The sequence below is a fragment of the Diadema setosum genome, chromosome 21 (assembly GCF_964275005.1).
Source record: "Diadema setosum chromosome 21, eeDiaSeto1, whole genome shotgun sequence".
In the NCBI taxonomy this organism is placed as follows: domain Eukaryota; kingdom Metazoa; phylum Echinodermata; class Echinoidea; order Diadematoida; family Diadematidae; genus Diadema; species Diadema setosum.
Window position 1 is genome coordinate 5162891 of NC_092705.1, and position 25779 is coordinate 5188669.

Consider the following 25779-nt stretch of genomic DNA (forward strand, 5'->3'; position numbering starts at 1 on the left):
CGACACCCACACATACACACACACACAATTTTTATCCTTTAGTTTTCTCGCAGTGAATGCAGAAAAGGGTGTGGAGTGCGATCGTAAAATTGTCACCCCAATTAGAAAAGAAAAAAAAAAGTACTAATTTGAATCCACTAGATCAGTGCATCCTGTTTGTGCAAAACACATTACTCGATGGTAAGAAATAAACACACACAACGCTTTTTTGTGTGCACCCTAAGGCCCTTCATGATTAGATGATCCTGAAACTCATTCATTAATCAGAAGTTTTACCTCGTGGCCACAACAGCACACAAAACTAGACTGGAGCTAGTCCTTGGATTGACTAATCAGTGCAGTATCGTACTGCAAGTTATGGTGCAGTAAGTAAAATGGTCATCCTGAAAAGTCTGCCAGGATGTCATAGCTGGCAGTTAGCATTATGAAATGGTTGGAAAGCCAGATTCCTGAAAATTTTGCACTGTGGAGTCTTTCTTTCTTCATTTTTTTTTTTTTTTTTAAATATGGTACAATTGAAGTACATTTCATGTCAGCTCTGACATACAACATACTGCTTGCTTCAAGGTCACCTGTGTAAAATTTATGCATGCTTTCTTCTTTTGTTCTGCTTCCTTCAGCCCCCACTCATGCATTCTCATGGTGAAGCTGCCATGTCATCATCCTTGTTCATTGTGATAGATTTTGAAATCATTCTTATTCCTTATCCCAATCACTATAAATTCTAAAACTCTGTACCCTGTATGTACCCAATTCACAGTTGTTCAAATGTAAAAGTCGGAAAATCAGCCCGAGTTCTGTTGATAACATACCGCACAAGACTGCAGTGGACGACCTTGGGTGTTTGCTGGACAGAGTTTGTGCATGAGGGTTACGAATTTTTGGCATTGTTTATCATGATTGAATGATGCGCTGATCATCTGCATTCCAAGAGAGAGGAGATGCATATATACATGTGTAATACATTTCTGATAGTTGTGTCAGGAGAGTCTTCACAAATGAGCTTTCTACTGCAATGTTTGCCAGATAGGAATACCGGTAACCATGTTTATATTTTATGGCTTAATGCACATTATCAGTGTTAGGAGTTGAAAAAATAAAGTGTATCAAGCTGATCCTAAATGGAAATGCTTCATAGTTTTTGATGGTCAGCTTGCACTGTTCAGTTTACACCTTCAGTTCTGTATATGAGCCATGACTTCCAATGTTAACCAACATGTAGCAGATTTGATGTGTTAGTTATAAATAGAATCACAGTTTCTCTGGTACGGGTACCAACAAAGAGACTCAAAACTATGTACTGGTTGTGTCTTACAATGTACGTATGTATGCAATTGTATGATGTACAGTTGTACATGTACATTGTATTACAGATTATAATTGGCTGCAGCCACACTGGATACTGTAAAACATGATATATTCGCGGCATGAAATTTTTGGAGCCGACGGCCTTTTTTGCGGCATGAAATTTTTGCGAGTGGCATTCAATGCATAGTGTAGACGGGAACTTTTGCGTGCATTTTGATTTCATGAATCTTGCCGCTCGCAAAATTCGCCAAATTAAAATGCACGCGATCATTCCTCGTTTTACGGTATTGCATTATGCTTCTTCCTTTTGATGCTCAATTTCTGTGAATTTTGGTAATACCAAGAGTCAACCACTGTGGCAAACCTAGGTCTATATTTTGAAATGAATTTATATCATGTTCTTTCCTTTTACATGAGTCTGTGGAGTTCCCTTGTTGTATAGGACATCCTGGTATATTTTGGCAGACACACAACAGTGAGATCTGTTGCTTGAAGGGCACTTGTTCTCTTGTTTCATATCTACTTCAGTTAGCAGTTAGTTTGCCTCAGTGTAGTGTACATTATGTGTGTGCATAAATACACCATAGGTTGACTATCATATAAACAAGTACATGTACATTGTATTTTTTTTAAACATGATGTTAGATATGTAGGTGCACAGAATCCAGAAGTGAAAAATTTATATACGATATGATAAATTTTTCATTAAAATTTATATTTGATGATAAATCTATCTAATTCCTTGCAAATATACTTATTGTAAGTTTGTGAGTCATATTACTTATTGTAATTTGTGAGTCATATACAGACATAAACATGCTTCCCTGATACAATTTCCCGTTTGCTCAGTTCAGGGACTCGCTGGTTCTGTGATTTTGATGTATTAGCAGGACAGAGTATTATTGACACTGTGCTTCATGTACAGTATGTAAACTAATTTACAATTAAACACTAATGTCCACATTGACCTTGTATGTAGCAAGTTCAAATTTGGCACCACTGATGAAAGCTATGTATGTGATGCAACAGAAGACTTTTAAATGATGAAGTATTCATAAGTTCATAATCTGTCCCTTTAATCTCATTCTGTATGAATATTGTTGCAGTGATTGAATTCACAGGGTAAATTATTGGAATGATGTGTTTGTGGAGAAAAAGAACTGAAAAAAACCAAAACAAACAACATTGTTTGCTCCTCCGATATTGCAAATGTCATTGGATGTTCAAATTCACCTGGTGGACATATTTTTAGAAATTGGCCACCTCTTGTTGTGGCCAAATGATACATCCCTGACGTCAATGTCAACTCAGCCCTCGTTCGGCTAAATGAGTGCATTTGCGTGCTGATCGATTCAGCAACCCCCCCCCCCCTCCCCAATCTGGTTTTCCATCATTCAGATTGGAGCTCCAAACAATGTGCAATGATTTGATGATTTCTATTGTGCACTTGATCACATTATTCCGTGACTGATTATTTTGTCATGAAAGGTGTTAGACTGATCATTACTAGTTTTTATTCATGACGTATTGTGCTCATGCAGTTCTGTGATATGACCAGAAATTGCACATTATGCATTTACAGGTGCATGATATCATTACTGAAATAAAATCAGCTTTAGATTTCAATTGAAATTTTGTAGAATGATCTTCTACTCTTTATTCCGCAATTCTGCTATGAGAAGTACATTTTGAATGCAAAAGCTTCAAGTGCATGTCTGTAGACAATTTAATGTTTAAGTGACTGTGGGCTCTCTTTTCTTGCATTACAAGTTTTGTTAGTGTGTGTCTGCTTTTTATATGCCATTTGAAATGAAAACTGAATAGATTGCAGAGCTAGTGAGCATACATTTTGATAATAAGCATCAAAACAGTGCAGTGAGGCTGATACTGCAGGAAAAACAAAAATAAAACTGAAAAAAAAATATGGCAGGTTTTTAGTCTGACAAACTGTATTCTTGCTACATTTTCAGCTTTTGCTGATATGTTGTGTATAGGGGGATTACCAATAATGGCAGTCACTGCAAATGAATTTAATTTTCCTTATTTCAGGTTTAAAGAGAAATGAGACAAATTATTTGTGGAAATAATACATGTAGTTCAGTCTAAAATGTACATGTATATTCAGAAACCATCCCCCAACAAAGAAAAACATACAAAGCGATCTACTGTACATGTACCAATGTACATCTACATTGTATTCCTGATGTGATCTGTATCTACAGACTGGATTGATAATGTGTAGTTTTATATCATTTAGTGGATTTTCAAGGGCATTCTGCTTGGCTTACGGAATCATGATAAATCCTGTTTCTACATATTTCTGTAAAAATGACACATGATGTTCATAACCCAGGGACATGGGATATTCTTATGTTGTAGTCTGTTGTTACATCACAGTGCATAAGAATCCAAGAAGAGTTCAGTCATGTCAATCTATGGGTAGGATTCTGGCGATCATTTTGTGTATGGTACATGTATGAGATGTGATGTTCTGATATGTCTTGAGTGTAATGATAGTCAAGGCAACAGCAATTGCAGGGCCTGTGGAACATTTTAAATGGAGGAAAAAGGGAGGGATGATGGTCGTCTCTCTGCTCTTAGCGGGAAAGGAATCTTGGGATTAATCCCATTTGTTTGGTGTACATGTATGTAGTGCATTGCTAATTTTGTAATTTCTTTGTAAATGTTTGGTTAATTTTTCCGTAAGGCAGAAATGTTTGGGGCTGTAGCCCCTTTCCTCCCTCTGGCCCCCCTGGTTACATGGCCCATGAATTCACTGCGAGATGCCCTCACGATCGAGTGTCTTTGGCTTTCGTAAACTCCCCTGTCATTTCACCACATTAGACGTTGAATTGATTTGTCAGGCATCACATGGTGTTGGCTCGCTTCGGGAAAGCAATTAGACAGCAAGTGTCCTGTTTATGAGATCTGTGACAAGCTGGTGGCGACGAGAATTCCTGCCCGCAGCACAATGCAAATAAGTATTGCTCCCCAGAGCAACGAGGAAGATTCCTTTGCGTCTGTGCATGGGTGCGCGTTTGTTTAAGTCCTTGCATCCCAACGATGCAATTTTTACATTAAGGGTACTAATAACGTCCAATGGAGCAACAGTGTGTGCAGGACAGATCGGACAGTAGCCCCTCCCCATCAGTAATGGGCCTACATGCTTGGTAGTATCCGGATTGCTACCAGTGTGCCGATGAAGATTTCTGTTTATGATCTAATGAAGTCTTTGCATGCTAGAAGTGTAGAGTTACACCATCCATGCAATTGTGAAATTGCATGTAGCGATAGTATATACAGCATACGAGGAGTTCAATGTAGTAGTGATCTACTTTTGCAAAGTTATTGGTCCTGTGTGTGTGTGGGTGAGTGTCTGTGGGTTTATGCATGTCTGTGTGTGTGTGTGTCCATGCATGCATGTGTGCATGTGTGATTTACAGGAAAATACAACATGTGTGCATTTGTCTGTTAGTGTGTGTGTCAGGGAAGGGGGGGGGGGGGGGGAGGTGGTATCCAGTTTCCTGAACAGAAATATAAATCACAGACAACAAATTTGACCAGTATTTTCTTTTGGGTGCATCTCTAGTTGTATTTTTATTTCCCAATTACTTCAGTGTTTAAATTTTGTTTGTTTGTTTGTTTGTTTGTTTGTTTTTGCCTGAGATAACATTAAAGTTTGTCAATGATAAATCATATTTTATTGTTGTAGGATGTCTATGAGATTGAAAGATACCTACATGTACTGCATGCCCCTAATCATAGAGAACTCAGAGATAGCTACTCCCCACAATTCTCTATCCCTCCCCCTCTCTCTCTACATACGGTACTCAGTCATATTAGTATAAAATAGATATAATGAATTATTGGCTAATGTATGAGTATATTAGTACACACATAGATGTACATTCTCTACTTTGAGAGTAGCCTGACATATCCCTTTAAGATGAGAAGGTAAAGAAAAATTAGCTCTCCCTCTCTTGTGCATTGGGAGGGGATACTCAAAAGACATACATTTGTTTCCATGGGTATTTGCAGTTGATTTTGATTGAGATAGTGAATCATAGCATGAATTTTGTTCCTCTGCAAATTGTAAAGTGATTCAATGTGTCTACAGAAGATAACCAATTCAAGGTCTTTTAAGAATGACAAAAAAGAAATATTTGTAATGAGTGAGAGCTGAAAAATGTGCCTTTCCCTGATGCAAATCATTCTATGGATAAGATTGTTTTCTTCCCCATGAGACTCATAGCTCATTCATTCATTCATTCTTTGTAAAACATGTTATACAAAGAGATGTGACAACAATACAGTGTATGTAAACAACATCAATATGACAACGCAACACATAAAACTTTAAGTTGCTGAGTGAAGTTGTTGATAAGAAGACAATGTGTCCTTATTTAAACTAGCCCAGGGGAAAATGATTGCAGTGTTTTTTGTCATTTCTTTCTATGAAAAAACCCACACATATTGGCACACACACACATACCACAAACACATGCAAACACTTTCAATACAAGACACCTACAACCACAAACACGCCCTGTCTTGCTAAAATCATATCAATGCACTATTGTGCAGAATCATTGTCATTTACCAGTTTTAGATTACTTAATTTTCAAGTTATAACTTCGAAGATTTTTTTTAAAGCATTCACTGTCTTATTAAATTTTACATAATGAGGAATACAATTCCTGATTTGTGGAGCTTGAAAGAGTATAGAATAGGCAAATTGATGTAAAGCTGATATCCCCCTTTAAAGGGGTATAAACATGTAGGCAGGCTTCCTACAAGGATATACAGAGCACTGGGGTCTGAGGGCAGAAGTGTGCGGAGGTGAAATGCACATTATGCCGAGAATTCCTTGTTCGTGGCATTTCAATCAGGTCTCCAGCGGTGCGCAAATAACGTCTAGCTCGATATCTCCCCGACTGCCTTGCATACTTAATGAGGTCTTGTTTCAGGGGATGCAATCGGCCTTGTCTGATTTCAGTATTGATCTTTTTTGAGATATCCAGCAAATGGTTTTGCAGGCAGTGTGTGTGTTTGAATATTGTGTGGAAATCAATTCTGTCTTTTAGTTTTATTGAATAGTGTATAAATGTGGTGTGATGTGAAGTTGAACACGATCTTGCTTGAAATACCAGCATGTTGCTTTAACCCTATTCACTGGGCATACATAAGAAAATGCCTTGTTTCCTAAAATTGTAAAGTCTAATTTCTGTCATGAAATGAAATACAGGCTCTTACGTATATCTTAACTATCATTAGTGCAGAATGTTATGCAGATAGATACATAGAAATTGCTCGTCAGTTGCTGATCTTCTGATGTGCATCTTGTATACTTGATAACACTCATGCCATGTACATGTACCTTACAAAAAGACAGTTCAACATATGTTTAACCTTAATTTTGTGACAGGATTTCATCTCAACCCATGATTATGTTGTTACATTGTATCTGTGACTGTACCATTTCAGATGTTCTCTCTAGTTCTCAAGTAGTTCATAATGAGAATATACTGGAAATAAATATGTATCAATCATAATGCAGCATCCTGTTTAAATTCATCCAGGGTAAAAGGAAATTTTCGCATGACATGTTTTGGTGATGGACTTGATTTTGTCTCTTTTATACCCTCCCTGCTTTCTCTATGCTCTTTCTCTGTCATTCTGTCTTGTCCTACCGTATCTGAACAATCTGTATCTGTATCAATGAATCTATAAAAGATGCGACTATATGTATGCGTTCCTGCTTCATCTGCCCCTGTCTTATGTTATCTCTGTACTCTTTTAAAAAATGGAGTAAAATGTTCACTCTTGAAAGAGTGAATAACAGAAAAGAGTGAATTTAGAGTGAAATAGGAGTGAATTTTGAGTAGATGTTCATTTTCACTCATTTTGGAGTGACCTCATGGATCACTCGAAAATTTTGGAGTGATCCCTGAGGTCACTCCAAAATAAGTGAAAATGAACATTTTCACTCAAAATTCTCTCCTGTTTCACTCTACATTCACTCTTTTCAACATTCACTCTTTCAAGAGTGAACATTTTCACTCAATTTTTTTAAAGAGTATGTTATGCCGTCCACCCTCTGTTTCTCTGTTTTACGTGAATCTCATATTGCTCGATCTGGCTGCATGGTAATAATGAAAAGTGATGTACTGTATTTCTCACTTTCCTCTGTATCTGTCTCTCCATTAGCATTATCTCTCCTTCTCCCTCTCTCTCTCTCCTCGTCAGCCAGCATGAATCTTTGTTTGACGTTTATGAATAATGAAGCTGTTTGCACCTCCCTTTCCTGTTGGATTCCCCCCCCCCCCCCGGCTCTTTCTCGCTTTCATTCTCTATCTGACTATCTAATTCACTCTGTCTGAGCAGTCATGGATGACACCATGTAATTTTGACAACCTAATTAATAAGCGAGAATGCTGCAAGCCGTTCTTCTGTAATTCGTTTTTGGCTTGATTGCCGAAACAGCACTGATTGGACGCTACCTTTTTATTATTTTTTTTTTTGCTATGACAATGATTGACAGTAATTCATTTTACAATGACCAATTTTTACTAAAAGGGTGGTTTCTCACAAGTGAAAAAAGTAAATGTGAACAAGAACTTACAAATCAGCAAAAGGATTGGAAGGATGAGGAGGAATATAGAGTGAAAATGATAGGTAATTTGATAGATTATATTGCCTTACATGATATCTGAAGTACATATCAAAATGGTGTCTTTGTCATTTGTGGTTTGTTAGAGAGCACTTAAATTATAGAAAAAGTATATCGCAGTCATTTTCCCACTCGAAACAGTTACATACATGTACACTTATTCATCAGCAATATGTACAATATACATTGTAGATGATGACATGTGGTAGAGTGAACCTGCATGTAGATGAATGTTCCATCTGGAGGGCTTGAAGTGCTATTGTAAGGGATTTTAATGTCTTGGGACATAGCTGGGCAGTGTATTTTCACTCGAATATCATTTTAAAACCTTTCGGTTTAGAATATTTTGTATATTCCCTACAGCAAAAGTCACTATCCAGTTTATCACACGCAAGTTTGTAGTCATTGTTCTACATATTGTATGAGAACACAATTTCCGTTTATACTTTCCCTGTATACATGGCATACAGTATGTGTTGTATATTTCACAGTAATACATTCAGTTCAATTCAAAATGATTTTATTTCCATATAAAGTAATACAAAGTAATATACATAATATGTAGTATATTATGTATATTACATGTAGTAATATAGATAACATGTAGTACAATAATTGTATGTATTGCAAATAATGGATTTGTAAGAGAGTAACAAAGTGAGATTTAGTAGTATTTGTGTTCAGTGAGGGATGGGGTAATATTTTTATGTGCAGGATCAATGTTCAAGCCACAATGTGTCACTGTGTATATTTTAATACCAGAGAAGGTAGACATCTCAGGAATGTGATATTTGCCAGACTTGATGGATCTAGCTGAGATGTCATATCCCCAAACTGCCCTGATGTGACGTCATATCGTAAAATTTGACTGTGCTGTTAGTATCAGTGGAATAGTTTGGAGATGGTTCTGCCGCATGCAGTCTGACATGATGCTCTGGGTTAATTGTAAATCATTGGAACAGAAAAAAAAGAATACTGTAGAAGTGGATATTTTCGCGCGACTAATTTTTCGCGCTAGGCCGGGTCAGAAGAGTTTCGCGTGTTTTTAATTCCGCGGAATCAAGACATCACGCACAGGAACGTATGGCAAGCAAAAATATTCGCGTGTTTTTATTTTCGCGCTAGTTTCTGGTTGCGCGAAATGCGCGAAAATTTCAACACTGCGAAAATTTCCACTTTTACAGTAATGGCTTATGGGGCACAGATTATTGTATAATGAAAAAAAGAAAAAGAAAAGAACATAAGCCCTCTTTGTACTCCTGAGGGATAACACATTGCCTATCAAAATCATCAGCAAAGAAGACATGCATGAGTAAATTTTATGTTGACATGAATTTGAGTTAAAATTTTTCCCTTCATTACATTGTCCCCTGTCCATGCAGTAGTGAAAACCATTCAGCATAGCTTTTTGTGACATGTATGTAAACTTCTCTTGATTCTTTTGTTTCCCATAGTCCTTTGAGCGTGTCTTGGTGGAAAACAAGCTCCACGGCCTGTCACCTAGCCTCTCAGATGCTATTGGGAGCATCCCGCGATGGCAACTGATCCAAGCGGCCCTTCCTCACCTCATGCACTGCTGCGCAGCTCTTCTCAACAACAGGGCCAAGCTGGGTCATGCCGACAAGTTGGGCGTGGCAGAGACCAAGCTGCTGTACACCCTCCATTGGGTACTCCTCGATGCCCCCGATGAATGTGCCCAGGAGAACAGCTCAGATGATTCCCAGAGTGACACTTCTAGCCACATGGTCCTGGAACACCCGCTGACCACGCTCCAACTCTTTGTGTACCTGTTTGCTCCGCTGGTCTACAGCGTCAAGGAGTCTGATTTGACGTTTCGGTTGGAGAGCGGCCTAAAGTTATGGCGTGCCTTGTGGGATCACAAACAGCCGGACATACCGAGTATGTCAGGTTTGGTCAAACCAAGACGTATCATTCGTGTTGGAAGGCGGCATCACCAGATGAAAACGAGTCCAGTCATGAACAAGGTGGCGCCAAAGATAGAAAATAAGATAGATGAGGTGGAGGAGAAGAAAGAAGAGGAGCCCGAGCCAAAGGAAGAGAAGAAAGACCAGGAGAAGGAGCCCGAGAAAGAGGAAGATGAAAAGGAGGAGCACCGACCTATTGTACCCCTGGCGGACATATCAGAGGTCAGTAGGTTGAGCACTCCTGCAGATGTTCCTTCAGTGAGCTTGGAAATCATTTGTGAGATGTGCAACACTCCTGTCACAGGCAACCAAGCCTGCAGCTGTGGGAACCTGAAGGTGTCTTCAGGATTCAACTATGCCCAACTCCAGGATGGCCTGAAGGCAGTCCAGAAGCGGAAAGATTCCGACCCTAATGCATCCAAGATGGCCCCTAGATCAGCACCTGTGGACTTTTCCCCTCCTCCCATTCGGAAAGTGCGTCCTCAAACATTGGAATTGTCGGGAGAGGGCAGCAACAGCAAAGATGATGTCGGAAATCATGATGACCATTCAAATACGGCGTTTACTCCGCCATCTTCTCCTCCTCCAGAGATACCGGTCAGGCGATTACCTCAGCGACTGAATGATGTCTGCTCTGCAACACTGTTTGATGTTTCCGTCTTGCGTTGCCTGTTTAGTCCACACTGGGCTGAGGATGGTGTCTACTGGGCTCTGACATACATCTTAACTCGTCTCAGACAGATATCAGATGAGACCATTGCGGCAGAGCGGGTGAGGCAGAGAAGCAATTCCTCACCCATCCCACAAATCACTGTCTCACTCTTCAATCCGGCTCCTGGCCCACCACCAAAGAAATTCTCAGTTCCGACTTCTTACATGGGAACGTCGCTGGATAGTGCCTTTCGCATGGCCGAGGTTCGGCAGAGAGAGGCACAGGCATTCACGGGCTCACCTAAAAAGATTAAGCTGGATCAATCTCAATCCAGTTTTGCTCCACCCAAGAAGGTCCATCTGATGGAGAGAAAGGGATCAATTGAAAGGAGGAACAGCATTGAGCGCAAAGGTGGACCAGATGCTGCGCGCACTGCCAAGTTTCCTAGGAAGACAGGGCGAGTTTCTGGCAGAGCAAAGGTAGGAAGCTCCCTAGTACCAAAGCTCATACAGGAGGAAATTGAGGAGACCAAAGGAGTGAATTCCAGCATAGACTGCAAGCTTGATGAGCAAACAGCAGACACAAATCCACTCATTCCGTCCCAAGAGGAAGCGAAGAACCCAGGCTTTGCCATTCCCAAACTGGAGCCATTCAAATTTAAGATTGATGTGATTCAGTTGAAAACCCTGCCCTCCTTGATCAAAGCTGGTGAGCAGAACCAGGATAATTCTCCTCATTGTGATGTGAATGAACATGAGCTGACGCACTCCCTCATTGAACCGCACCAGTCAAACATTGCACTGACAGCCTCTGCTGCCTCACTCGACATCACCAGGCCCTTAGAGCTTCCAGCAAGGCAGACGCTGACCATCTCACCCACCAGATTGACAGCTGGTAGTGAAAAGCAACATCCCACTCCTCTCCCTCAACTGGCTACTGCAAACAAGTTCCTCCATCCTGCTCCACAGGTGTTTTCTGCAGCAGAGTGTGTCACTGTCTCAAAGATTGTGAACAATTCGATTTCATCCGCAGCCTCTGTATCTTCCACGCCAGTGTATAAATCGTTGCCAAAGCCAGCCCTCAAGTCATCTGTGCATTTGTCTACGCCAAGGTCCATCGCAACAAAGCTGCCGTGTTCACCACCTCCGAGGTTTGTGACCACAGTCACTCCAGGATCTCCATCGTCGTCACCTGTGCCACCTACCCCTGCTGGACATGGTGCTGCTCCTGCAGTTCATTCGAAGAGCATCCAGGAGAGAAAGACCATTCCCATCCATCGGGCCAAAGCCCAAGTTTTGCAGGTGCCGGAATGGAATAACAGTGACCTGGAAGCACCAATGGCGACCATCATAGAGCCACCCAAGAGACTTTCAAACGGTACAATGGTGCAGTCGGAGGTGGAGGTCAAGACCCTGCCAAAGCTGACGATTCCTCCGCTTCCACTGTCACCCAGCGCCAAGCCACCACCCTTGCCGCTGACAGGTCCACCTCCCATCACCCCTCCTCCAGTCACGTCCCCACCAAAGCTCTCGCCACCGAAAAGGGAGCAGCCCAGGCTTGTCAAGGCAGCAGTGATTCAGGAGGAGGAGGTCCATGATTGGCAGATGATGTCTCCACAGGAAAATCATCCCACAAACAGTGACCATCTGCCTACCTACGAGGATGACCACGAGATTGAGGAGCCTACTGAGACTTGTGCTCTCCTCGTTCCACCACCGAGGGACACCACCAAGAACCCTTTCAATCCAGCTGAGAACTGTCCAACACCGGGAAACGATTGTGTAGGTCAGAGGACTACCTTGAATATCCCTGCTTCCCTGCTGCCGAGAAGTGCGTCAGATACATTTGTCAATTACACAACACAGGAAGAGCAAGAAGTGGCAGAAGCACCTGGTTCAACATACTACATTCAGGTACGTGTACAAGTTGAAACGTAATTTTAAGGACAAGTATGACACTTTTTTATGTAACAAACGCAAACACTTTTCATGTAATCTAACATGGATTTCTGTAAATTCAATAGTGTATGATGTGTAATCGATACCTGCATACACATATTGAAAAGTTCTCACAGTGATTGACATCACATGCAAAGCTGTGATCAGTCATGTTTACCTGATCTTTTCACTGTCTCTATTAAGCATTTCCTGCATAGCCATAGCTTATCTTGCCAGCAAACTTGATGACAGGAGATATGTTTGGACCGTCAAATCCCATTTATAAAGCTGCATGGTACCAAGAAATTTTCATTATTGAGGATAGAAAGTGCCCGAGTAGAGAAGTCACATGATGTCCCTTTTAATATCATCTCACAAAAGGCAAAATTGTGAAACCAGTTAGTCATTGTCCATATCCGATGTTTGTTTTGGTACTCTTTCACTTGTGAGAGACAAACAGAATGGGAAGAGAGGTGCAGTTTTGTGCAAAATTGGAACTTCCCCTTAGCCGGAATGCACCTTTTCATGAATGCATGCACAGACAGATACTGATAGTAGGGAACATTACCTTTGTGTGAAATGTGTTCTGTCTACTGGAAATGAGCAACAATAGATAGAAAATGTCATATTTGGTCATCCTTTCAATGCACCATCCAGGAGAACGGACACCTCAACTTCTCGGTCATCGTCAAGGCCCTCCACACGATCGTCACCAAGGAGACCAGCGCCCGGGTGTGCGACGTGGCCCTCAACATCATCGACACCCTCCTCGAGTTCAGCGTCATCAAGAAAGGTGAAAGGTCGAGCCCGCAGTCCAAGATTCCCGTGATCAAGGTAGAAGGAGAGAAGGTATTACGTCGGAGGATTCACACGCATTCTGTATCATGCATGACCCAAGTGGAGCCAGAAATCACCACCCCTTCCCCCTTTGAAAAAAGAGGAAATGTGTGTATATTTGTATAAATGTATGTATATATGTATTTCATACATATATCTATATACACATATACACACACAGAGAACAATTGACCTTCTTACAAAGACACAATCTCACCAAGGAAACCTGTATTAACTGCAATTTTAGATTTATAGTATATTTATACCTATTTTTGTGCTTTGTCACCTGTCACTCTTGTCTTGCTTTTATGCCAGATAGTCCTGCACTTTTTTTCTTGTTTATATATATATATATATGTTTATTTTTTTCTAGATTATACATTGTTAAAAGATGTCCCCCTTGCTATTCCTATGTGGCCCCCTGTTGACCTTTTGGACAGATGAAGCCCCTTGAAAAGTTCTCATTTTTATTTCTTTTTTCATATTTTTCCCTTGAATAAGTTCCCCTGTTGAGTATCCAAAATGTATGAACAGATTTTTTTTAATTTTTTTTTGAAGATACCAGATATCCCCTCCGAAGTGTCTGAAACATTGATTTTGTGAGACATTGTACCAATATCTGTTCCCTGCTCCTTATTATGTTTTTTGCTTTTGTTTGGGGGGGGGGGAATTGCACCTAATGTCCACTGTTACATCAATTAGGCACAAATTTATATTACACACATGTAGAATGTAGTGATGTCTGAACAATGATGTGAATATGTCCCTTAAAGTGTTCGCATTGTCCCCACAAAAATTTTATCAATTGATCTCACTTGGATATTCCCGTCATATGTCAAAATTTATTATTATTTTTTTTCCGAATCCATGTCGTAACTATGAGCAGGGTTTTGATGTGCAGGAATGGCCTTTGTTTGGCATGATTCTAAATCAGTGCATTCATAATTTTTAAACAAAAGTATATTTCTCTTCTTTTCTGTTTTTATTTTCTTGACTAATATCTGCTATGAAACTGCATAATGTATACAGTATATATACTCTGAATTCTGAATTTCCTTGATGACAGTGCTATGCTTTTCTGATCAGTGCATTTTGCAGCACATGTGAGGCCCCATCCAATAAAGTTTCTTGCCACCGATAAAGACATCACACGCTCTTTTGATTCTGCATGCCTGTCATGCGTCTCCTCAGCTTGGTGCAAGCGTAACTACAAAATGCGTGCGGATTGTTCCGTCCTCTCAATATCGGTGAAGTGTTTAATCCCACTCACGCCAAGCCAAACTTCCAAACCTAACACTGCTCATTAGTGTGCAGACAACCAATGAGCTTCCTCTCTCATTATGTTGTTGTAATTGCCAATAGATCCATTTCTCCGTTGTTGTTTTCAGACGATGTTGCGAAAATTTCAAAATGAAATTAGCTTCATGTTTGAATTCAAAGGCATAACATATTCAGATACCGACATGTATGGTTGCGCATGTTTTGACGGTGGTTGATAAGAGATTTCTGCCTGTAAGTGTTTTGGAATGGCTAGATAGTGAGATTAAACACCGAACCAGAACCTGTCAAATACTGTTGAAGACCTAAATTGTTTCCTGAATGTCTTTTCTATCCCTCGTTTAAAAAGTTCCTTCCATAGTCTCCTACTCGTAGGCATATACCAATGTATGGCTTCTGTTTTTATGCACCGACAACCTCTACTTGTGCTAAAAAGTAGAATTTTTTGTTTTTCCTCCTCCGTCTCTGTAGTATGTAGGTGTTCGCACACCAAAACTGCTTCACCTTCTGTATAGATCTTCCTGTCTCACCACTAGAGTGTTATTACTGTATGGCACCGGCGTCTCTTGCTGGGGGCCCTTTGAAAAAACAAAAAAGGGAAAAATGTCTCCACTATTCGTTTGGATCAGAGATGCAGCCAGGGGTAAGGTATGGCGTCACAAACGAATGCAGCCGTGCAGATGGGGAGAGGATTCGTGCAGTACACCTTTGTAGCTGTTTAAGCAAAATGTGTGTAGTGTGTGTGTGTGTGTGTACCTCAATCCTTACAGGGAGACTATCTGTGTTTGTATACAAGGGATATACTCACATGCATGCAGGGCAAAACGTAGTGGGGACGGCTTGAAATTCTCATGTATCATACTCTCAGTATTTTGAAGAAACTTTTGAAATGTAGGCATAACAAGAATGCATTGGTTTTCTTTCAAAAATCACACAAAACATTGTAAATGGTAAACTCTGTGCACTGAAAAACGAGTTGACTATGAAATGCAAAATACATGTACTCAATATAAATTGTTTTGTGAACACTCACATTCATCTTATTTTCAAACACATATAATGAAGGCTCAATAATATATTATACCTTATTCATCCAGCATCCAGCATGTAATAGGGATTCATGTGTTTCAAACCTTTTTTGTTGTCTTTGTTTCTCAAGTATTACAGCAGTTCTCCAGTTGAATTTGTGTATGGTAGCATAGAGAAAAATCCAGAAATAATACTGATGGAAAATTACTCTGTAATGCACAAAAAAAAAAGGGATAAAGAGAGCTGAAGTCCATCCCTGCCAAACGACAGGATATTACTGAATCACTAACACTGTTTTTAATTACACAAGCCATACAAGTTGCACCTATGATAATCCCCCTTGCACACTTCCTTTACTTTGATAAGATGATAACTTCTGTATCTAACAAGATGGTGGTTCTAAGACACCATTGAAAGAAACGTAATAAATGAAGCCACAATTTTGCTCTAGGTAATCATTCCCGTGCCTTGCTCGAGGTGGTAACATAACGATTAAATGTGAGGAACAGAATTTAACCTTTTGGCATTAAAGCTTAGTGGAGATTAACTGAATGCAATGTGATATTAATCAACTCTAATAAGTTTTAAATAGATCAACTGGACTAAATTTGGTGAAGGTCAACTTGTTCTTGCTTTGATATAAAACACCAACTGCTGTTTGAAACTTTTGCAGTGTTGTAAATAAATGGTGTTGCATTTATGAGGAACTAACTCAACAGTCCTTGCAACTAGCCTTCAAACTATCCCCACATATCACTTAAAAGTTGTATACACAGAAAGTAGTACATGCATGGAGAAATTAAGTAATGGAGTTGTCAGTGTAGATCAGTGAAAGAAGGTAAAATGAGGAAATGCAAATGGCTGGCCTTCAATTTTGCCTGTGTACTCAAAGCAAATTATCAGAGAATTCAAGACATGATGAATTCCTTTTTTAATTTTTTTTTTTAGCAAAGTGAAAAGAATAATGGTGCTTACATTTCTATGTTTACGGTAGCTGCATATTGTCTTTTTTTAATACTCCTCTGCTGCATATCTTCTTTCTTATAATTCTCTGACTTCTGGGCCCCGTTTCATAAAAGATGTTAGGATGTCAACTCTTGCTGGAATGACAACTTCCCAAAGCAACAGCCAATCAGGAAGCTGGATTCTTGTCGTTACGATGATAATTGACATTCCAGCAAGAGTTGTTATCATATCAACTTTTTATGAAACGGGGCCCCTGGTATTTACTGCATCTTGAGGATTGTTATTTCTGAGAATGATTGATTACATGCAATGTAAATATGTATTTCAATTTAATTCAATTCAATTCACATTTTACTTACAATGTCTTTTTTTTTCAATTTAATTCAATTCAATTCACATTTTACTTACAATGTCTTTTTTTTTTCTGACACAGTTACAAAAGAATATAATTATAAAAAATGTACACACATACATTGTATATATATATATATATATATATATATATATGAAACTATTTGCTCAAAATCATTGTATAAATGGAAAAGAGAGGCCCACATTAAAAGAAGCTTGTAGAGATATGGGCCAATCTGAATCAGTAAATTGAACCTGCAAAAATAAATATATAAATATATATATATATATGTATATCTCCCGTCATGATAGATTTTGAATAGATTGAGATAGAGATAAAGAGAGAGACAGAAAAAAAAAACATGCCTGTTCTGCCGTGTCGACTCTCGTAGGTTAAGACAGGTCAGAAGGACGCGGACACGGACACGGCCACGAAGAGCATGGAGGACATGACGGTCCACAACCTGGTCATGCAGACGCTGATCCAAGTCTTCAGGGCCTTCGGCTGCCAGCATGGCTGTGGAGAAGGGGTCAGGGGTCAACAAGGTGAGAGTGACGTACCATGTGACTTGATTTTTATTTCATTTTATCATTGCGAAGGCTCACTGGTTTAATAAAGTCTACAGATTCGTTAGTCCTGATTGTGAGGTCTGTTGGTGTAGTCCTAGCTAAATATCATGTATTTTTACAACCAGGGTTGTTTTCCTTTATCTCTATGAGGGATAATCTGATATGATATATGAAAAGAATGTATTTAGCACATCTTAAAGGCACACACACACACACGCACTTGTACTAATGTATGTATGTATTTTTGTATATATACATGTATTATATACACACACATGAAGAATTTGATTGCATGATGGGTTAGGCGCAATTTTCAAACATTTTAAAGCTAGTCCGTCCAATAATGCAAAATAAAACCTCTGTTTCCATTAATACCTTACTTGTAATACATAACAAGGAATATTCGTGAAGTTATGATTAGAAATATCCCACATTTCTTACTATTTTATTGGTATTTTAGCAACTTATATCACAAATAATTCAAATGAACAAGAATGGAGTGAAATTGTTTTGCAATCAAACTCTTCATACTTCTGTATATTGTCAATAATCTTCACACTACCTCAACAGAACAGCGTGTGATGCAAGAAATACTCTTGTGTTTCATTATTAAAGAAAGAAATTTATCAATTTGGTTTGTATCTTGGCTTTGATTGTCTTGCTGATATGTTTTATAGCAGTCCTGTTTTAAGTCATATCTGTCATATTTTGATTCACTTCATGCAATGCCAATTCAGTCGTGATTAAGAGGAGTGTAAGTGTCTTCATCATTGCCTATAAGAATAATTCAAACATCATTACCACTGTTATTTATAGTGATTTCTATCAATTCAATCTGTCACTCCATGCAGTGGTAGGAGTGTTAAATGATGTAGCCTTGTGTCAAGAGAATACTAAATGCGGGCAGATGATTAGTGTTCTCTGCATGATACTCATACGTGTACATCAATCAGTGAGGGTAAAAAAAAAGAACTGAATCAGCATAGTGGGAAACTTTCTGTGCGTTCGACTGCATGGGTATCAATCAATTTGCGATATGAGGCAATTCTGTCCAAACAAAAGGAAATTAGTTCAGATTTTGTTGTAATAACAGTAGATCAATTGCTTGCAATTTTCTATTTCTTGCCGAGTACCTCGTTTGTTAGGTGCTGCTTTAAAGCGAGACTTAATGATGTGATCTAATTAACAGAATCGGGAAAGCTTACACTTAAGCTTTGTGTACGTTCATTAATACATGCGTTTGCAAGTGTATGTAGAAGCCATTCAAATCAATATCTGAATTAAAAGGCAATACCCATTGAATTATAGTTCCACTGCAAAATCTCCCCCATGAAGAGATACATCAGATATGTATATATATATATTTTTTTTTTGTTTGTTTTTTGTTAGGAATTGAATTTTTTGTGTATTTCCTGTTTAAATCTATATTATGAACAGGTGAATGATATATTGTAAACATTTTGATATTTTGTTCTGAGGTGCATGTTATCACCCAGAAGCAAGATATATTTCAGTCAAAGATTAGTGAATATAATACTCTTCACAAGGAAAAAAAAGGGGGGAAGCAGCTGAATAGCAGAACAGGAGAAAACATCTATCTGCACGTAAAAACACATTTTGTGCCATAAACCCTGTGATGATGATAAAAGGGGGATTACTTAAACACCCCTAATCAGTTTTGCGATTTGCGCCGATGAGTTTCCGGTCTGGCAGGGCGACCAAATCAGATCCCATTGTTGTCTCCGCACACGGCGTTACACGCGATGCCGTGTCCATTAGGCGGCACAATGCACAGCGAGTCATTATTTATTGCATGCATGGACGACATTATATGCACACACATACACACTCACAGAGACATACACGCTCACAGATTTCTTTCAGCCTCAATTACTGGTTTCAGCCGGTAATGATTTGGATCCACACATGTTGACCGTCGAGCAAGTCGAGCAGCAAACGCGGCTCGAAAATTCTGCGGTTTCCCCATCAGGCACGCATTACCCATTAGGATGGTTTTACTAGATCTACTTGTAGGCCTGGAATTAATGTTTGGCATCACAGCAGAGCAGATTGTTGTGAGATACTTCACAAATTTATTTGGAATGCTATATGTAATGCCCAAATGTACACTGATATAAAGGTAATGTCATTATAAAGCAGTAAACTGTTGAAGTCCTTGAACTCCAACATGGCAAGTTCTTGCTTAATTTTGTCTAAAATCACTTCATATTTTCTTGGGATTTCACATAAAATGACAGAAGTGGAATCATTCGCACACCAACATAAAATCTTGAGTTTTGTGTATAATTCATACCCATTTTTCACACCCAGAATGTTAATCTAGTTTGATTTTACAGCACACTCCAGTGTGGACACGAGGCTTATGAAGTAATATTTTAATAATTTTCTTACCTACTGTACAACTGTCAAAGAGGTCCCCTCATGCTCACATTTAATAATGGCCTACTTCTGTAAAAGTGGTTATTTTCACACAAGTACTTTTTCGCACTTGGCCGGGTAAGATGGATTTCGCATGTTTTTGATTTTGCAGAATCAGGACATTAACTCCTGGAATATATGACATGCAAAAATATTCGCGTTCTTTTATTTTTGCGCTAGCTTCTGGTTGTACAAGGATTTCCACACCGCAAAAATTTTCGCTTTTACAGTATGCAAAGTACTTAATTTTGTCATTTCACTTCATATTTTCTTTAGATGTAACAGAGTATGGAAACTGAATCATTTTTACATCAGAGGAGAATTCTTGCAATTTCATTCTTTCACAATTTTCATGTTCTTGAATATCTAGTTGTCTCATGCACAACACATATGTATAGATATGAGACTGATTTCAATTACTGTAATTGTTCCTTTCATAATCCAAGACATCCCTCATGTTCATGTGTAATAATGACCTGTGATAAAGTGCCCGATATATCCTTTTGTGTATCTGTAATTATGTAGAGCAATTAAGTTGTGATGCAACTTGTTCTTGCATCATTACCATTGAAAGAAGAAGTTTATGATAAGTGTTTCATAGTTTTCACACACTGTAAGCACATATCTACTGTATGCTGTTTATATTTCCATATCATCTTGAATTGTGAAATCTTCATGAATAGAACTGTAACCCGTAAATGTGTCATAATGAACCTTGACTCTTCATGACAATAATTATCTTTTACTCTATTCCGCTAGATTTGAGTGATCAACTTTTAAACATATAAACTGATATGCATATCACGGTATGATTAGTGTACTTTGCCTATTGGGAGGGAAAGGGCAGTTTTGACCATGTTATAGGTAATACTGCGGTTAGAATTTTTCACTTGATACCTGCTACATATTTCAGTGTTATATCACACTGATTTAAATTCAGTTCTTTACAACTTAATCTTTCATTTATCTTCTTCCAAGCTGTTAAATGAAAATTTAGTGGTTATTGATTAAATGTGCACTGAATTGTCAACTTCACACTTCCACAATAAAAAGTATGTATGCTGTCATCCTGGTGATAGCAAACAAAGCAAAGCAAAACAAAAGGTAAACCATCAAACATTCCAGGCATATACTTGTAATCTGTAGTAGGAATGAAACATTCATACATTCCAAGTTTTCAGCATGTGGATCGTAGGAATGGCTTACTGTGAAAACATCTTGTAAGTCAACAATTTTCATTCCCCAAGATGTGTGGGCATAATAATGAGGCACCAACAGATTTATTAGGATCGTAAATGCCTGAAATGGGCTCTAGAGGCAAGAGGGTTATACGGGCACCGTTTTACGGGAGTTTCATCTCATCCTAGCTGACTTTAAGAACACATCCTCCGCATCTCATGACATGTAAATTCAGGCAAAACCTCGAGTCTGGAGGCCAGGGCATGGACTGGAGATGGGGAATATGGAGATGGGGAAGAAAGAGTGTGTGTGTGTGTTACTGTATGTGTGTGTGTGTCAGTGTCTGTGCATGTGTGAAACACCAGTCCCTCCGTACACACAGAGACGACTTGCCTAGTGATCCTTTGTATGAGTGTGTGTGTGTGTGTGTGTACTTGTGTATGTCTGTGCATGTGTGAAACTGTCATTCCTTGCAGGCAGTCTACATGCCTAGTGAGTGTGTGTGTGTGTGTGTGTGTGTGTGTGTGTGCTCACAGAGTGCTGAATCTTTGCTGTCTGGTTTTCTTTTGAGACATGGGGGGGGGGGGGGTGCAGGGCCAGGGAAGGAAAGAAAGAAAACCAAAGCAGGGCAAATGGATGGAAGGATGGATGGATGGATGGGGGAGATACCGGTATTGCATATTGCCTTGCTTCAGCAAATAGCAGCGTGGGGCATCCCATATTGCGCTGGCATTCTCTGGATAAATTAACATACAAATTGGTTGGTTGCGGGGCTGTAGGTAGGAAGAAAATCGTCAGACTGCAAAGAAGCCAAGAATTGCTCAAGAAGCAGATTGGGGGGGGGGGGGGAGGGGAGGGGGGATGAGGGTGGGTTGGTTGGCAGTGTGGCACAAAGGGCTGTTTTCCAAGTGGCATTATGCACCAGTGTTTACAGATTTACAGCGCTCAAGTTTAGGTGATGTAATAGAGGTCACTTGAACAGTTGAACATGCTTACCCTCCTCCCTAGCTTCTCTCTCTCCTCTCCTGTTGGTATTGAATTCCCAACATTTTTGTTTTCATTTGTTTGCTCCCCCTTGGTATGGTGTCCGACCTTAAAGGGCCCCTGAAATCCAAATGCATGTTGATTTGTGTTGATTTATGATACCCTCAACATCACTTTTGCGGTGAAACGATTGTTTCTGTGATATTAATGTGACTAACAAAAGACATGGCGAGGGAACATGCAAGTTATGCTGAGTCGAGGGGAAGGTGCATTCCAATGTCTTTTGTTAAACATTTCAGTACTTTAGCAAATGATTGACAGATGAGGTCATCTGAGGAATATTGGTTTGGAAGGATTTTTTTGTGGGCGTTCCCAAGCAAGAAAAATAGAAAAAAAAATCGTTAAAGGTAGGGAATCCCATTTGCATGCCTTAAATGAAGAGTTGTATAAACACAGTGGTATGTTGAAGAGAGTATCATTTTAGAAACTCCCATAAAGTATTGAAAGTGGAAGGTAACATTTAGTACATTTTTATTGACCGTTAGATTTTAAATTAAATTCTTTTCGGGGCTCACCGTAAATTTCAGTACATTACTAGGCTACCTTTGCAGACCCATGCACTGCATGTGTGTCCATCATGTATATTTTGTGAATAAAGTTCATCAAAACTTACAAACATTTCTATATACATTCTTGCCACACACTCTATATGTTATTACATCAGCTCTTATACTTTTAGATTTGTGTTTATAGATGAAAAAATACAGAAGACTGCAACAAAAAGGCTTAAGTGTGGCTGACACACAGAACTACTGAGTAGTTGAGTTTTGTGCATTATTCAAATTGTAGATAACTGTGGACTTCCAAATTTCTAAGCAGTGGCCTAAACAAGTCCCCTGAGGTTCATATTCAATGTTTTGCTGCATTTTGGGAGTTCTGTAAAAGGTATCCCCTACCTTTAAAAATATATTGAATGTTTCTAGATATTCGTTTCACCGCAAAAGTGATGTTGAGGGTATCATAAATCAACATGCATTTGGATTTCAGGGGCCCTTTAACCCTTGCTGTGCCAGGGACTTTGGACAGTGTATACAACGCTATGGGGTTTTCTGTGTCAATTGGCACTTGAAGCACGCAAAGGGTTAAACCATCAGTCTGCCAACAATGAGTTTGCATAGGCAGTGTGTCTTGGACAGTTTTAAGAAAATGCTTCATATTAAAAAAAAAAGTAATTCATGGAACTTAGTTTACTCTTCATTATTTTTCCAAATTCACGAAATTCTTCCATCAAGATGTTTTCATTGCAACTCATTTACGTCGATGTAGGGCAATTTGTCAATCAGTTGCAATCTTCATTATTTGTTGTAAATAGGCAACAAAATTGAATACCAATAGAAGATAAAAGGAGTAATTATCCCATCAATAATGTGTTGTAATGTAGAATGATATTGCAGAAGGTTCCTATTTGCATTATAACATGTGCTCTTGAGGATTACTAAAGCAATCTTTAACTTCTCGTTAATTGCTTCCTTATCTACTACAATTTTCCCCCCGACGTGCTTCAGTTGCAAAAAAAAAAAAAAAAAAATTACTATTGAATAAAAAATGAAAAATCCCAATTCTAGGGAGCATTTAGCCAATTATACAGTGAATACAATGTCTCATATTTGTCTATGTTAATTTTGCCACAAATTCCATGACATGACATATCCGCACACTTTGACTGCCCTGCAAGTCATAGGCTGATTTTCACCAGTGGTTTGTGAGATATTTAACAAAAGTAAACCTTGAACCCATTTTGCTCTGACATAATTACGTTATACTGCCGTGGTGAGAAACCTTGTATCTCAAATATGTCAAGTGTTCAGGAGAGCGAAAAAATGTCGCAACCAAAGCACTATAACAAGTGGGATCCCCTTTCTTTCGACATGCTGTGGTGGCTAAACAGGGCATCACTGAAGGAATTTTCTGACAATGAATTAAAAAAAGGATTTTTTACTGAAATTTGAGATACAAGGCTTTGTCACTTTATCAAGGAATTACTATGTACACCGTTATTTTCGCGAGGGTTTAATTTTCGCGAATTTCGCGAATTGTCTCCATGCGCTTTGTTAATAGAGCATTAGCGTAAGCATCGGCGTTGATTCGCGAAAACAACATCTCACGAAAATGTCTATGACCTCGTCATTTGCGAAAATAACGGCATATACAGTATGTTAATGTAAAAAGGAAATATGCAAAATTAGGTAACTTGGATGAGGAAAAAAATTGCACCAAAGTGTTTGTCTTTTCCAAAAAGTCCAGTTTGATAAAGGTATATCAAACATCTATGCTGAATTTCAATGTCTTGGAATGTTTCAAAATTAAAGTTTTGTAGTCTTTTAATGTCAGGCATGGTATGGGAATTGATGAGGTATTTGATTTATTGGAGGATGTCTCTGTGTGCCTATTTCTTGCTTTGGCCTGTACTCAAAGAGGAAATCTGAATCAAATCCACACTTTACATTTAGTCCATGGACTATTCAAGACAAGTATGAAACAGGCATACCTTTCACATGTGTCAGCTTGTGTGCATTATTGGAGGGCTGTTACATAGTTGTCATACATTTATGCAAGTATAATTTGTAAAACCATGAACGAGAGTTAGACTGCCTATGAGAATTCTGGCCTGTGAGGATCACTATGAAAATTAAGGAAAAGGGAATTGCTGTTGACATTTATGAAATATCAAAAGTCATATGACTAATAAGGGCTACCCACTGTGGTCGTTATCTATCATTCAACTTATTGTGGTTTTGTGTGGGTTGTTTTCTTGGGCACATTACACCCACCCATTTTGTCGAAAGATGCAAGTGAGCAAATGAGCAAACATGGAACAGTTTTCAATTATTGAATTATTCAAGAACAACAGTTGAAAACAGCCAAGCAGAAATTGGTAATTTACATGTCAGTGCTGCAAGAATGGCTATTGTTGATGTTGCTGAAAAGAATGCACATTCACCTGTTAGGTACATTCCAATCTGCACCTGGTTCATAAAGGAATGTTTTTAACATAGTTTTCATGAAGCCCTATTCAGGTTTTGAATACCTCAGTTGTGGATCAATAATTTCAAGAGAAGGTCTCCAATGGCCTTTTTATGCACATTGGATGCTTAGAAAAGTAGAACAAAAGATGAAAATATGCATAAATTCTGCACAGGTAAAGTGTATATATTGTCTGCACATGATCAGATTGGAACTGTAGACTGGCTCACATGAATAGCATGTTCATGTAAGATGTGCAGTATCTACAGCACAAGCTGCGCAAAACAACTCGGGTTAAACCAGACTCAATAACATGAAATGGCACTGCCTTTCAATGAAGACTGTATTACTACCCCCTCCCCCATCTTCGTATTTCCCCTTCTCAATGATGCAAGTAACATAGCAATTAATCTATCGCCTCCTTCGTGGCAAGCCCACAGCATTGCATCTGCAGCTTGTGTCACAGCTATAGGTTTGCCTGGCAAAGACAGGAAAATATCCCGAGTATGTTTCCATGGCAACAGGATGTGGTGAGGCAGGGTGCATTGTGAAGACAATTCATATTCATCAGCAGAGAGAGCCAAGATGGTTTTTGACAGGAGAAACAAATAGGAGAGATAAAAAAAAAAG

At 39.0% G+C, this 25779-nt stretch overlaps 1 protein-coding gene across 1 annotated transcript in view; it reads left to right on the forward strand.

The window, feature by feature from the left end:
* The window catches only part of LOC140244832 (protein unc-80 homolog), a 138355-nt gene that overhangs the window by 4118 nt on the left and 108458 nt on the right, over positions 1-25779 (forward strand). Inside the window, exons 3-5 of the mRNA XM_072324444.1 lie at positions 9433-12468; positions 13150-13326; positions 17346-17499. Coding sequence (XP_072180545.1) covers positions 9433-12468; positions 13150-13326; positions 17346-17499 — 3367 coding nt within the window. The remainder of the gene's footprint in view (positions 1-9432; positions 12469-13149; positions 13327-17345; positions 17500-25779) is intronic.